The following is a 16,076-nucleotide window of genomic DNA, read 5'->3' on the forward strand; positions in this document are numbered from 1 at the left end:
TCAAATTCATTTTTATTATTTACAAGAAAACAAAAATTTGGGAAATCAAGGATAAAAAAGAAATCCAAAGTAACAATATGGGTTTTTGTTTTCAAGGTAAGACTTCTTTTTGTTGTTTCATGATTCTAGTGATTATTTTTCCTCTTGGTAATTCTGTTTATTTTTAGATTGCAATTTTTTTTTTTTGAATAGGAAATAGTGAACTACAGATGAACTAGAAGTTAAATACTATTTATGTTTAAAAAGAGAAACATTTTCTTACTCCTAGTTAGTAATTACTTTGAAAGCCTCGGAACTCAAGAATCGAAAGTATTTATAACTAGGTCCTTAAAGGTAATACTTTTGCTCTTCTTCATTTAAGTATTAATCATGTTTTAGGCTTATTAAAGGCAATTCAAATGGAGAGTACATGATGATTGATAGTGAGATCTTTAGAGTTGTGTTGCTATGGCTTTCAGATACAAATGCTGTCGTGTAGCTTATTTTTTCCCATCTAGTAGAAATTTTTCTTCATTGTATTGCCAAAACTAGGCAGGTTGCTAGTCAAGACTGAAATCAAATTATTAGACACATGCATTTCTCAAAAAAGTGGGATCTTTAGAAATATCAAAATAGTATAGGTTGAAGTTGTTTATAATCTTACTAATTTTGCAGCTATATCAGAAAGTGCATTAATTTATATTTCAAAGGTAATTAAAGCCAATATGTGTACATTTTTATGAAGTAGATAATTTAATTTTTTGTGCTATAGTGGTCTTAGTTTGTGAAGAGGGAGGGCATTAGATGATTTTGTCAACCATTGATCAAGTGGTGTGAGTTTGGATGTTAAGATGATTGTCTTTAATATCCTGAACTAGACCTTTTCACAAAGGGAGGAAGCACAGAGATGCTATAATTCCAAATACTTGTCATCACTGACATGAACTTAGAATATATCACCTTCCTTTCTACTATAAGAAAAGATAAAATGAAAGTGAATATTGGGAAAAATTTTAGTATAGGCAGAATTAATACTATGTTGATTATCACATAAACTAAAGCAAATATCTTGTTCTCTTTCCAGGTGTTCTTCTCTATGGACCTCCAGGCTGTGGTAAAACATTGATTGCCAAGGCTACAGCCAAAGAAGCAGGTTGTCGGTTTATTAACCTTCAGCCTTCAACACTGACTGATAAGTGGTATGGAGAATCTCAGAAACTGGCTGCTGCTGTTTTCTCCCTTGCCATAAAGCTACAGCCTTCCATCATCTTCATAGATGAAATAGGTATGCTTTGTTTTCTATGTAAGCATTTCAAAGGGTGGTGTTTAGATGACCAGATTTAGTTTTGTTTCTTTTTTTAAATTTTATGTATTTAATTTTGTGGGGGGAGGAAAGTAATTAGTTTTATTTACTTATTTACTTTTTTTTTTTTTTTTCCGAGGAGGTACTGGGGATTGAACCCAGAGTCTTTTGCATGCTAAGCATGCTTTCTACCACTTTGAGCTATACACTCCCCTCTCAGATTTAGTTTTTAATATTTGTTTAGGCCAAATTAATAAAAGAGATAACCAACATCCTAATTTGCAATGTCTGACTTCTGTGTTATAGAATAAACCATAGTCTGTTTTTTCACCCCCTTGATACTTTTTTCTGTCTTTTCTCTTTTATAAACAGTATGCAGTGGACTTTCATGTACATGTTTCCTCATGCAGATATGTTTGTCCAGGGTACATGAAGTTGAACCATAAGGTTGTGTGATGTGTTTACCTTCAGCCTCACTGGGATGACCAGATCTTCAGAGTGGTCATACCCATTTTCACTCTGACCCGTGTATGGTTGGCTTGTACTGCCCCAGAACTTATTTTTTCAGACATTATTGTTAATTTTTGTCAATTTAAAGAGCAAGAATTATTATTGTTTTGTGTTTCCCTATTTACTAGTAAATTTGGGCATCTTTTAACATGTTGATTGGCCATTTAGGTTTCTTTGCTTATAAACTGCCAGTTTTTCTTTTGGGTTATTTGCATCTTTTTTAGTAATTCTTTGATGCTTTATTATGATTGCAAATATTTCTTAGACTGGCTTGTCTTTTCACTTTATGATAGTTTCTTTTACATTTAAATTTAAATGTAGTTATATTTATCAAGTCTTGTGTCTCGTTTACAAATCCCTTCACTACCTCCATAAATACTCTCTTTTTTAAAATACATAACATGAAGTAGGAATCCAGTTTTATACTTTTCCATATGGACAGCCAACTTATAAAACAGATCTTCTCTCCCTGAATGTCATGACCTTTATATTTGTGGACTTTTTCTACATTTTATCTATTATCTATATTTTTGTTATAATAAGCTATATATTATAATAAAGCTATAGTAATTAAACCTATAGTTTTGAATTACACTATTTTAATTATATGTAATATGATAGGCTATATAATAATAGAGAAAGATAGTTATAGATATAAAGTATTTTGCCTTGTGTATCTTTCTCATCAGTTTATTCCAGTTATTTTGGGGTTTTGCTTTGAATTTTGCACAAAAGAGCATATAGCTGGATTTTTTAAAATTTTAATCTAAGACTTTTTAACTGGGAAGTATAGTCAGTTTGCTTTCATTTTGATAGCTAATGTATTTAGGTTTATTTCTAACAGACAATTGTATGCTTTTTATTTACCAGTCTAGTGGGCTTTGGTGCTTTCTTTATTCCCTTTTCCCTGGTACGGGTTTAAAAGTTATATACAATTGACCCTTGAACAACACAGGTTTGAACTGAATGGGTCCATTTGTACGTGGATTTTTCTGATAGTGAATCCTATAGTGCTGCACGAACTGTAGACATGGAGGAGCCATGCATGTGGAGAGCCAGCTATAAATTGTGTGTAGACTTTGGATTGCGGGAGGGATCAGTGCCCCACCCCCACCTGGTTGAAGGGTCAGCTGTATTCTCTCTTAGCACACATTTAGCATAGCTACTTGTCTTAAAAGTCTAGGCTAATTGTTTCTCCCCTCCTCCCAAATAATACAGGGACCTTAGAACTTTTAAGTACTAATCATTCCTCTTATCTCTTACATGTTGTTAATGGCTTATCTTATTTTTTACTTTCCATATTAGTTATTTTTATACTGACTGCTTGTTTAGAGATCCACTGCCAGTTTTTTGGCTTACTATTGCTTCTTACACCTGCCTTTTCTGGATTTAATTTCCTTCTTACTGAAATCTGTTAAAATTCTTTCAGCAAAGATTATGAGTTCAGTGAATTTTGTGTGTCTTTTGTGTGAAAATGTGTTAATTTTGTCTCTACTTTTAAGTGGTACAGAATTAATATTCTTTCAACATTTTGAAGCTTGAAGTCCGTTGTCTTCTAATCTTTCTTGCTGCTTTTGAGAATTCTGCTCATAGCCTAATATTTCTTTGTAAGTAGTCTGTCTTTTCTCTAGTTGCTATTGAATGTTGCAAGGCTTCTATATATATATATATTTTATGCAACTCTACTTAATTTTGAGTCATTTCCATAGTTTTAGCATCTGGTTCTCTGTTTCATCAGTTCTAAAACATACTGTCTTGTTTTGGGGTTTTTTTGCATTTTAACATCCCTGAAATTGGGGTAGCATGTTATAATTTAATTGGCAGTTTTTTCTTCTTTTAGTATCATAATTTAATTGGCAGCATTTAAAATTTTTTGTTTATACATAAAGTAATTGTGAAAGTCAAAAATCAATCAATCATTGAGTAAGTTACAAAAAGCAGTTCTTTGCTTGGCTATGTTTAATCTCACAATCATTGGGTTTGTAGTCTGTTGATTACATTTAAACTTGAGAAATTCTATGTTTCTCTGAGATTTATTTATTATCATTGTAGCTTGTTTTTTTGTTGGAATTCCAGTCCGTTTTGTCTTCAGAATTTAAAACATACTATTTTAATATAGTTTTTTTGGATCATTTTATTGTCTGAAATTCTACTCCTTTGTATCATTAACTCTCTCTTTCATAGTAACTTGTTTCCTTGTGTCATGTCTAACATTTGATTGCTTATGACTTATTTTTATATGAGAATTCTATGTTGCCTAAAACAATCTAGAGTAGTTTTTCTGTCTTCCACTTAGAGCCTTTCGGCTCTAATTTCTCAGCTTGGGTGTTCCTAGACTGAACGACAGTACAAATTTAGACTTCAAGCCTGAGAGAGAGAGCCCCTGTGGTCCTGGCTTTTAATTTTTCAGGGGGGATATATTTCCCCTCAGGGCCCAGGCCAAGACAGACAAGCTTCCTTAACTCCCTGTAGTGATGAGCAAAATTTTTTTCTTGTCTGTACTTTCTGTGAGTGTACATCGTTTTGAGTATCTTGGCTTCCACATGGAAGTTAACACCATGGCAGAACCTTCTAATGCTACCCATGCATACCTGTTGGGTACACAAGCACACACACAAATAGTGGCATAATCACCTCAAGTTCTCACCATTCTTGTTTTCAGTTCTCTTTTTTTCTGATCTTTTTCTTTCCTTCTTGCAATCTCAGATATTTATTAACTTCTTTTAGATTACTGGACTTTATTTTTTAGAATGGTTTTAAGTTTATAGAAAAACTGAGCAGAAAGTATAGAGAATTCTCATGTACCCCCTCCCCCCATACACGATTTCCCCTATTATCAGTACTTTGCATTAGTGTGATGCATTTATAATGATTAGTAAACCGGTATTGATAACGTTGTTACTAAAGTCCATAGTTTATATTAAGGTTCATTCTTTGTGTTGTACAGTTCTGTGGTCTTTGACAAGTGTGTAGTATCATATGTCTACCCTTACAGTATCACAATAATTTCACCACCCTGAAAGTCCCCCATGCTCCACCTATTCATTCCTCCCAAACTCCTCCCTCCCAAACTCCTGGCCACAGTGTCCTTATAGTTTTGCTTTATTCAGAATATCATATAGTTGGAATCATATAACATACAACTTTTTCAGACTGGCTTCTTTCACTTAGTAATATGCATTTAAGGTTCCTCCATATCTTTTTGTGGCTTGGTAGTTCATTTCTTTATATTGCTGAATAATATTCCATTGTTATGTTTGTACCACAGTTTGTTTATTCATTCGTCTAATAAAGGACATCTTGGTTGCTTCCAGTTTTGTGCTATTATGAAAAAGCTGCTAACAAAACAGATATACAAGATTTTGTGTGGACTTAAGTTTTCAACTCAACTGGGTAAATACCTAAGAGTACAGTTGCTGGATCAGATGGTAAATCTGTGTTTAACTTTGTAAGAAGCGACCAAACTACATTCCAAAGTGGCTATTTGCGCTTCAAAGTTCCAGCAGCAGTTCCACCATTTCGCAGTTCCCCCAGCAGTAAATGAGACGTCTTTTGCTCTACATCCTCTCCAGCACTTGGTATTACCAGTGTTCTGGATTTTAGCTACTCTAACACGTGTGTAGTGTTATCTCATTATTTTAATTTACACTTCCCCAGTGACATATGTGTTGAGCTTTTTTTCCCTATGCTTATTTGCCGTCTGTATATCTTCTTTGGTACAGTGTCTGTTCAGACCTTTTGCTCATTTTTTAACTGAGTTGTTTTCTTATTGTTGAATTTTAAGAGTTCTTTGCATATTTTGGTACAAGTCCTTTATAAGTTATGTGTTTTATATATATATTTTTTACAGTCTGTGGCTTTTTTTTTTCAACAGTGTCTTCCACAGGGCAGGAATTTTATTTTTAATAAGGTCCAGCTTATGCATTTTTTTCTTTGATGGATTGTGCTTTTGGTGTTGCATGTAAAAGCTCATTCCAAAACCAGGGTTCCAAAGATTTTCTCCTTTATTACCTTCTAGAAGTGTTAATAGTTTTTTGTTTTACATTTATATCTATGTTCCATTTTGAGTTAATTTCTGTAAAAGGTATAAGGTCTGTGCCTAAATACATTTTTTTTTGCATACGAATGTCTAATTGCTCCAGCACTGTTCATCAGATACTCATTAACTTAAAAAAATATTTTACTCAAATTTTTTGTTAGTGTTTACATACATGTCTTTTTCCATTCTTTTCAGTATCCTGGGCCCTTCCTTATATTTAAAGACGTGTCTATGGTTAGCAGCACACTTTTTTTTTTTAATTTAGTCTAATATATTAAAACATATGCTTGGAGACGTTAGACCATTTATATTGAGTCTAATTACTGATATAGTTAGGTTATTTATATTTAACCAGCATTTTAAGTTTTTTATTTTGTTTTAAGCAGCCATCACAAGAACCACTTCTTAGCAATGAGGATAATTTAGGAATAATTAATAGGAGAATTACGGTGGTTAATAAGTAGGCAGCTGAACTTACACAATTTATCATTGAAAAATAAGTGATTTTTAAATGACTAGATTTTCTACATCCAGAATAAATTTAGTTTTATACATGGTCCAACAATGGGACCTATTAAGCAAGATTAGAATTATAAAAGAAAATCCAGGATATATGTTTGTCATCATAAGAGTCTTATCACATCATGATAATGTGGTTTTGCTGTAATTACTTTTTTTTAAGTGTTTTTTTAAAGCTTGGACCTAGCACATGAAAAAGCATTTTGTGTCACTTGGATGTACGATTCACAGACTTCAAGTTTTAGTTTTAATGTGGAAATGTGAAAGTTAATCAGAAATACTAGTGATTTGAAGAGATGTAAGACAAAAACATTTGAAATAGGGTTGTATTAGAAAATCTTTTTTTCATTCTTAGTATGTACCACCTTTTCAGTCTTTTTGTTCTAGAAGGAAAATGGTTTCCCCATTTTAAAAGCATTTCGTGTTCATTGTAGATAATGTGGAAGACAGAAAAAGAATTCAAGGGAAAATTTAAATTGTCCTTAAGTATCACTGAGAGATAACCAAAGTGATTAGTGTTTTGCTATATTTTCTTAGAGGCTTTTTTTTTTTTTTACCACGTGTAACATATATGTACATGTGTGCTAGCACGTGTGTTTTAAACAATTTTCTCTCATTTTCCCACTTAATAGTATTGACATTTTCCAATATTTTTATTTATTACCAGTAAAAATGTATGAGGAAAAAGGATGTGACCCCATAATTAAGAACACCACTAGGATGCAGACAACCTGGAAAGCTAGGGCCAAAGCACACGGACTTTCTTCAAGACACTATTTGATCCTTTTTTAGCCTGTCAGTACCAAATCATTTCTTTTATATTTGTTCATATGAATGTATTTTTAGGGAAGAAATGAAGATTGTGAATTGTTTTAATTTGCCCAATAATTTGTCAAAATGATTATATTAGAATAATGTGTGAAAAGGCTTAATTGAACCCTTTGTAATCTTTCATAACACTGTCAGCTTTAATTAATGATTTGAAATTATATAAAGAATAAATAATTTATTATTAACTTCTAAGGTTAAGGGCTTTTTCCTTCTAGACTCCTTTCTACGAAACCGTTCCAGTTCTGACCATGAAGCTACAGCCATGATGAAAGCTCAGTTTATGAGTCTCTGGGATGGATTGGATACTGATCACAGCTGCCAGGTATTTGAAAGAAATCTGCCTTAAACTTGTGTTATTGTGATGGTGGTGTTAATAGAAAAAATTGTCTGCTTGTTAGGCTTTTTTATAAAATTTTTTTCACAACTTGCACATATCAATAATTGATGGGTATCTGAAAAAATATGGTTTATATGTGCTTTCATCCATTTTGAAGACTCTATAATTAACAAAAGGTTAACGATTTCCTAAATGCCCCAAACGAATAAAACAGAAGAGAGAAAACCGGGGTACTAGAACCATTTATGTCAAGGAAAAGGAAGTGACTAGTGGCTATGGGTATTCTGTATGTTTCTTTCAACTCTTACCATAAATCCTTATAGCCTTTACTCTCAGTTCTTATGTCACTTATTTTTATGTTATTGTTTTAAATTAGTTTACTGAAATATATACTTACCCACTTCTGTCACGTGTACCTTCCCAGTTTATACTCGACAGTCTTCTGTCTTAGGCTTTGCCTCTTTACCCATAAAGCTGTGAAAACCAAAACTAAGGTCCCTTGGTATGCCTTAGAGAGAAAACCAGCTATATTGTTCAGTTTATCTCTTTGAGTTCCTATTTTCACTTAGTTCTTTGCCTCCATACTTCCTTGCCAGATCAATGATATATTTTAGAAGAAAATTTAAAGAAAAAAATTCATCCAGCATGTTTGTTTTTCTGCCCATATTGCTGGAGTTGGAAGTTCTAGAACCATTTTTCTGTTGTTTGTTTTCCCCTTCCATGAATCACCTATTTTATATTTCATATATATATATATATATATATATATATAAACTTTTCTCATAGGGAAGTTTTGAGAAAGTTAATAAATTGTTCCTTTGTTGTTTTAACTTTTTTAATAGGTATTTTTTATTTTGTAATCTGTTTTTGCCCTTTTTAAAAAACAACTAGAATCATATCTTTAATCACTTCTTAAAAATGTAACCATTAATCCTTCAAATATTGTTTCTTCTCCATTCTCCTTGTGATATTATTGAATGCCAATTGGACATACCTTATTTTTATTCCATATATTTTAACTTTTCTTTTGAAAATTTTCTCTCTGTGCTGTATGCTGGGTGATTCCTTTACCTCTTCCGATGTGATGATTCTAGCTTCATTTGGATCCCTTCTGCTATGTAACGCTTTCATTGCACTTAATATTTCAATTGTAATATTTTTCAGTTCTGAGAATTCTTTTAGATCTTTTTTTTAGGTCTGCCAGATTAGTTTTGATGGTCTCTTGCCAGCTGGATTAGAAAGCAGAGTCCTGCAATCAGTTAGCTTTGTGACCTTGACCAAATTATGTAATCACTCTGCATAGAGGTTATCTGAGTATCTTTAAAAAGGGAAGAATACTTTCCACTTCAGAACTGTTGTAGGTTTTTAAGGATTTAATCTGAGTGAAGTGCTGATAATAATACCTGGTGTATATTTACTACATAAGTATTTGCTGTGTGATTTTTTTTTTTGGTTCCTTGTTTATTTCTTTAAATAAGTTAATACTAATTTTATAGTCTGTATTCAGTAATTTTAACATAGAAGTCTTTGTACATCTTGTTCTGTCACTTGAATTTAGAGTGGTTATTTCCATGCGTGTTTTGTGATTTCATGGGGGAAATCACATTTGGTAGAACTTTGTGTGAATTTTTGGAACATATGTTGAAGGTTTGCTGCTCTAAGAGGGTTTTCTATTTGTCTCTGCCAGATTTTTTTCCAAAGACAGGTAGGTAAATTCAGGTCCAAGATCCATGTTAGATGTCCATGAGCCATGAAATCTCACGGATTTAGTGTGTGTATGTATTTATGTGTTTATATGTCTTAATAAGAATCCAGGCTTGACTCTGCTGGATAGATTTTCTAATATTTCACCACTTTTCTCAGGCTGTAGTATTTCATAAGCCCTGGCTTTGTGTAGGGTGGCCTCTCATCAGGCTATTTGGCCTGTAAGGTGTCCAGTGCACACCCCACTCTCTCAGATCTGTACGTGTCCATATGGTATGTGGTCAACTTTGACCCTTGCTTACCTTCCTACAGCATAGGCTTTATTGTTGACTTCAGCTTAATTCCTTTACCTTTTTGCAGATTTGTTGATTGAGTTTTTTCAATACTGTATTATTTTTCATGTTTTGTAGCCAGATGGATTAAGGATTTCCTGTGTCCACCACATTACCGTAAATCAAAGTCCTGAGACATAATTCTCAAGGAGAAAGTTAAGCCCCATGTTGTCTTTTACATCACCTTTATGAAAATATAATTTCATTATGAGGGAAAATTGCCTTTGGTGTTTTTTGGAATGTTTAGTGAAGAGAGCACAACATAGATAAATTTAGGTGACATTAATAGAAGCAGTTTTTATCAATATTTGGTTCTGGTAAATCTGTTCAAAGGGATTAGTTTACAGATTTGCAAAAACTAATTATCCTCCTAAGCAACAGTGTTTAAAGCATGCAGACAGCTGAATAGTTAGCCTGTGTAAGTGAAAATAGTTTAATATTATATCCTATCAGAGTATAGTTTTAAAGCAATGGAAATAATGATAGTTGTATAAAATATACTCCAGAGCAACTTCATCCAGAGCCCCACAGCATGGTCCTGATATAGAACAAATTAAAGCTGAATTTTCAGAACATAATTCCTTATTATACTGATAGTATTTTCTGTTTTTACTATGACAGATTTTCAAGGGAGCAAATAAAGATACTGCTTTTTAATTAAACTTGGGTAACAATTTTTTTAGCTGTTTTGTGTTGAGGGGTTTAAAATGGATATTATTAATTTGAGTAATAGTTTTAGACATGTTTTTTCATATGAACCAGTTAGCTTTTCTATAAAATTGTCTATTCTTTGACTATGGATGGAGCCCAGTACCCCAGCTAACTTTATTTCTGTGCCACAAAGGAAACAAAACTAGTTGAATGGCCTAATTATCTGTCACCACTACTGGAAAATCCACGTTAGTTACTGATAAATTCTTCATTTTGAGAGACATGAGGTATAAAAGATAGCATTATTTTTGAGATATTCATTGACATAGTTAAACTTTTGAGGCATAAATTTAGATCTCATTATTTTAAATGATAAAAAGTTTATGTCAATACTTTGTTTTAAAGATTTTTAAAAGTCTTAATGCCTAAAAGGTGCATTAATTTTGCTGCATAAATATTAAAAATTTACTGTTGCTTCCCATTTTTAATCTTCACTTATTTGCACTAGAGTTAATACATATATATATGAAGGTTATCTTTTTTGCCCCTTAAAATCACTCCTTAAAATTTGCTTCTTTAATTTCATCATGAATGCCTTGCTTTTTTCATCATGAATATCTGTTATTACCCCATATGTATTCATTAGACCGTGTTGTGCTAGATTTATTTAGATTCCTTGATCCTAATCTTTAGCATTTCATCTTTCATACTGGGTTTTTTGTTTTGCTTTAGACTGGCTGTTTACCTAGAATGTTTCTCAAAATACAGCCCGTTTTTTCAGTTTTTCTGAGGTATACCTTCAACCACGGTGCTCTTTGTGATTCTGTACAACCTAATGTGGTCAGTCTTCAACAATCTTGCATATCACTTTAAATCTCTCTTTTAACATTTAGTGTATGCTCTATCTCAAAATGTACATTTATGTTCATCCTTTATCTTATGCAATTAATTCATTTGATTACTTTTAAAGACTTTTTTGTTTTACATTTGTAGAAATTTTCTTATTAATTTTATACAGTTGTAGAAAGTCAGTAAAGAAAAACAGGTAAGAGCATTAATATTTTGACATTAGGACCACTTAACCCAAATTAACACGATTGTTGCATTATGTTGTGGAACTAACATTTCTCAAATTTGCATTTATATTTTTTTCCCTCTAGGTGGCAACCTCTCACAGTTAATTAAAAGTAATTTGGCTTTTGAATAATGTTAAATGTGAAGAGTAGAAATAGAGTATATGATTTGGTGGATTTTTCAACATGTTCTGAAGTTAGATATCAGATTATTTCAGAAATCTAAGACCTCCGAGGCTGAATTAAAAGTTTTCATTAGAATACCAGTAAATTTCTTTTTGGATAACAGGTATATCCTTACTGGGTTATACAGAAATAATAATAGTGGTAGTATTGAAGCCTTTCAGAAATTAAATTGTTTTGTTTATATTTGTCTTTATTCTTGTTGATTTTCTTCATCTCTTCTAGACCCAGAGTTTGGCAGGGCTACCAGTAATTTTTTTTTTCTTTTCTTTCTTTTTTTTTTTTTAAGTCAAACTAGCATTTTGATGTTTGCTTTTATTCAGTTGTTCTTGTTTAAAGTTGGATTGCTTGAAGTTTTATTAGCACTAAGACATCCCCTGCAGTGCTGACGGTGCCATGAGAAGATAATGTGAAATCTAGAGAAAAAAAACATGGTACCTGTTACTATTACCAGAATTCTCAGATTCTGGTAGGGGAAATTCTCTCCTTAATATTATTAAAGGGCTTGAAATATTCCCCTCATATATACTCAAGCTGTAACATAAATAACTTTCAGTTATTCAACGTATAGCCATTGAGTAACCAAATTTTGCAAAATATAATAGTTTTTCTTAATTTTTATAATTCTTCAGTAACTGAATAATGCATTATTTTAGTTACTAGAATCTGGTGAAATGAATCAGTCTTCGGAGCTTTGCTATCATTTGTTCTATTTAGGATTAACTTTGATTTATATCTATAAATATTTGAGTAATACTGGATTACAGTCAGATTTCTTATAGAAGATTTAGTTTAAACCCCACTTTATTTCCTGTATCTTCTAATCTCTAGTGATAACAACCTAAAAGGAGTATTATTGGTAGATTTAATATCTTTGTTTTCCTTATGTATTTAGGTCATAGTGATGGGAGCTACTAATCGTCCTCAGGATCTTGACTCTGCTATAATGAGAAGAATGCCTACAAGATTTCATATCAACCAGCCTGTAGGTGGATTTGTTAGTATTATGAGCAGTTAAATTATTCACTTTTTCCAGATCTTTATCTGTGATTTCAAGAAGGGAATGATTTTTTAAATAAGATTTACTTACGACAGACAGGGTAGGAATAGGGCAAGAATCTTCATAATTACTTTTGTCCTTTCCATTCCCTTCCTGGCTTTTTCTTTCTTTCCTATGGTTAATGTTATTTGCTTCTCTTCAAAGTATATAACTCCCTCAAGTTTGCCTAGTCACTTTAGGGGTTTTCTTTAGAATGTAGCAAGTTATCTATAGAAGATACATAAGAAAATCTAAATTGTGGTTTTGATTTAGCATAGGATGAAATTAGGAGGTTTCAGGTTTAAGAATTGTTCTGTTCAGAAGGCCTGACAGGAAGAACACCTGTTATTTATTTGATCAATTATTGGCGGTTGTAATTGGTGCTTTCCTCTGACAGGATTAATAATTAACTAGTAGCTAACATACTGTACTTTACCATAAGAATGCAAGTATAAGGATAGGATTGAACTATCTTTTTTCTAGTATTCTTTCTGTTGGTGAAGATGTACCCTCAAGTAAATGATTGCAACTTATTGATACTCTAATTTTTGCACACAATCCTCATATCTTGGATTTTGTCTGCTTTTAGGTTAGAGAAGAAAAAACAAACAGTGGTAGTAATAGAATATAAACACCATCCAATCAGCATGTTACGTGCAGAGGAACTTTCACTGTCATTCCTGTCAAAGTTTACAGTAAATCTCTGGCTTAAAAATATTTGTCCTATTTTATATTCTTCAATTTAACAGTTTGTGGCACTAAACATGATTTCCCAAAACTGGTGGTTGTGACCTCTATAGAATTACTCTGATCTACTGTTTGCTACAGCTACAAACTCTGGTTCCTCTGAGGGTATGCATAGATTTAAGCAGTCCATTAAAAAATTTACCTGGTAATTCAATGAAGAGATTTTTTTAACATGATGTAGGAGGTTATAACATTTATTTAGTCTGACTAATATTTATTGAGCATTAGTATGTGTCAGATACTTTCTAGGCTCTGGCGAATAGAATATGGCCCCTGTCCTAAAAGAACTCTGTTGCAGGGGAGCCAGACACATAAATAATGTAAAATGTACTTTGCAAAGTTATGTTTAAAGAATTGGGAGAACCTGAGATGATGATGAAAACTAATAATTCTGTCTGAGGAGTTAGTGAAACTTACAGAATCCAGCTGGGCCTTGAAAGATGAAGCATGGTAGGAATTTGGTGGCCAAGAGAAGCAAGGAAATGCTTTTCTACCAAAATGAACAAAGGCAAGGAGGTGTGGAAGCACACATTTAAAAAGGTGACTTGTGGGGGTAGTATTTTATTTTGTTACTACAACTTCAGAGTATTTTTGGAGAAAATTAGGTTGCCTCAGTTGTTCTGAAGGTAAAGATTACATTGATAGAACCTCTGCCTGCAAAGTGTTTTGATGTACAGTAGAGTAGAACATAGGGTACAGCAGATGGAAGTAGCCTTTACTGAAGTTCTAAGTTTAATGTATTTATTATGTGAGTTCAGAATGGGCTGTAACAGATTTTATCAAATTTGTATCCTGTTAATGTGGAAACTGGGATTTTGTAACCCTCTTTTCATTCTGTTTTTAGTGAATGTACACACACACATACTTTATAGGGCAATTTTTTTCTTATATAACTATGATATCAAAGTATATTATTAACATTATCTTGAAACTCCTTTCCAAGTTAAATGTTTATTAATAAAAAATACTTATTGGTAATCAAATATACCAAATTAACCTTCATTCTTAACACACTTGAATTATAGAAACAGCAGACTTTAGTTTTGTTTTTTGGGTCATTTGATTTGATACTCATTGTAAAAGCTCGGTTTTTTTCGGTGGTTGTGGGAATAGGGCTGAGTTCAGCCATAATAATTTTTAAAAGCATTCATATTTACTATATATGTAGGTATTCTCTAAAAGCTTCTATTCTCTAGTATAATAATATGAAGCATCACTGGGGAAAAAAGCAGACAAGCATGTAAACAAATACACTATCAACACTAAATAAAGCTCACTAATGTAAATTAGTGAACACGGAAGTTACATGTTGAATGGAAGAACCAAGCGGGTATTGTTGCTCTCTCTTCCAATTAATGGTAAAAATTTTATGGCAGCAGTGAGTTTTCATAAGGTTCCTAAATGAAGAAAAGTAGATTTGCAGAGCTTTAGAGGAAAGACATTGGTAATCATAGGTATTCATTTACTCACTCAAGAAATATGTAAAGGGATGTTATTTCCCAAATATTGTGCTAGCCACTGGGGATTCAGAATAGAAGATCATCTACAGATGATCACTGTATAGAGTCTAGAATCTAAACCTTGTTTTAGTCAGAAGTTTCCATGACCTGTCAGAATTTCTGTCATTTCACACAGGTATTGCTGGGTAATTTATAAGGGAAGGGAAAAATATTGGGAAAACTAACTGATCCATATTTTTTCAAAAATGCTAACTGGAAATTATCCTGGTTTTAGGCTCTAAAACAAAGAGAGGCAATCCTGAAACTCATCTTGAAAAATGAAAATGTAAGTAGAAAATTACAGTTTTTCCCCATCCTATAAATATTAAAAAATTACAGGTTTGTAAAATCATTTTAGACAGAAATGAAAAGGGAACCTAGGAATAATGTAGCTTTGCACTTGTTACAGATTACTGTAAAACTATTGACTGCTCATGTAACTCAGTTACTGTGGTATATTGGAACTAACTAAAGGTAATCTGGTTTTTAAAAAGCCACGTGTTTTCATATTTACAGATTAAAATTTAAATCCTCATTGATATTTTTCAGACTGGTTTCTGGTTATATAAATACATTTGTTTTTGCAGAGAAATATGGGGAGGTTTTGTTTCTTATTTAATTGCAATATTTTTTTGAAGTTGGAATTAAGAAGGTATGACAATCAAAATCTTCAGTAGTTTATATTTAAGATTTTAAAAATAGGTAATATAGTCAAATGTTTCAAAAATTAATATACATATATATTTCATGCTATACAAGGAGAAGTCTCACTCTCCTCTATACTTCTTTATTCTTCAGATGACATTATGCCTGTACAAGCAAATTAGAATAAACTGTTACTCCTCTCCCCTTTTCTACATAAACCTTATTAATAAACCATATTCAGTGTTCTGTGCATTGCTTTTTTCATTTATCTTTGAGATTCTGTATTAGCATACAGTTTCCTTATTCTGTTCTCTCTTTCTCTTTTTCTTTCTCTTTCTCTTTCTTTCACTGCACAGGATTCCATTGTACAGATACAGTACAGTTTATTTAATCAATGCCACAATGAAGGACATGTGGGTTGATTCCAGTCTTTCACTTGTATAAAAATGCTTCATTGAATAAACTTGTACATATGTTATTTCACATGTGTGCCAGGAGTATTAATAGGATGAATTCCCTGGAAGAGGAAATGCTAGATCAAAGGATAGGATATTTATAATTTTAGTAGGAGTTGCCAAATTGTTCATGCCAGTTTACTCTTATATTAGCAATAGTAGAGTTTCTCTTTCCCTGTAGCCTTGCCAGCAGAGTTATGGTACTTTGTGCCAATGTGAAAGGTAGAAGA

At 32.3% G+C, this 16,076-nt stretch overlaps 1 protein-coding gene across 2 annotated transcripts in view; it reads left to right on the forward strand.

The window, feature by feature from the left end:
* Positions 1-16,076, forward strand: part of ATAD1 (ATPase family AAA domain containing 1) — a 44,094-nt gene that overhangs the window by 17,834 nt on the left and 10,184 nt on the right. For both annotated transcript variants that reach the window (XM_010971257.3, XM_010971258.3), the window contains exons 5-8: positions 1,064-1,264; positions 7,397-7,503; positions 12,357-12,446; positions 14,982-15,032. In XM_010971257.3, coding sequence (XP_010969559.1) covers positions 1,064-1,264; positions 7,397-7,503; positions 12,357-12,446; positions 14,982-15,032 — 449 coding nt within the window. The remainder of the gene's footprint in view (positions 1-1,063; positions 1,265-7,396; positions 7,504-12,356; positions 12,447-14,981; positions 15,033-16,076) is intronic.

Source organism: Camelus bactrianus, chromosome 11 (assembly GCF_048773025.1).
Source record: "Camelus bactrianus isolate YW-2024 breed Bactrian camel chromosome 11, ASM4877302v1, whole genome shotgun sequence".
Lineage (NCBI taxonomy): Eukaryota > Metazoa > Chordata > Mammalia > Artiodactyla > Camelidae > Camelus > Camelus bactrianus.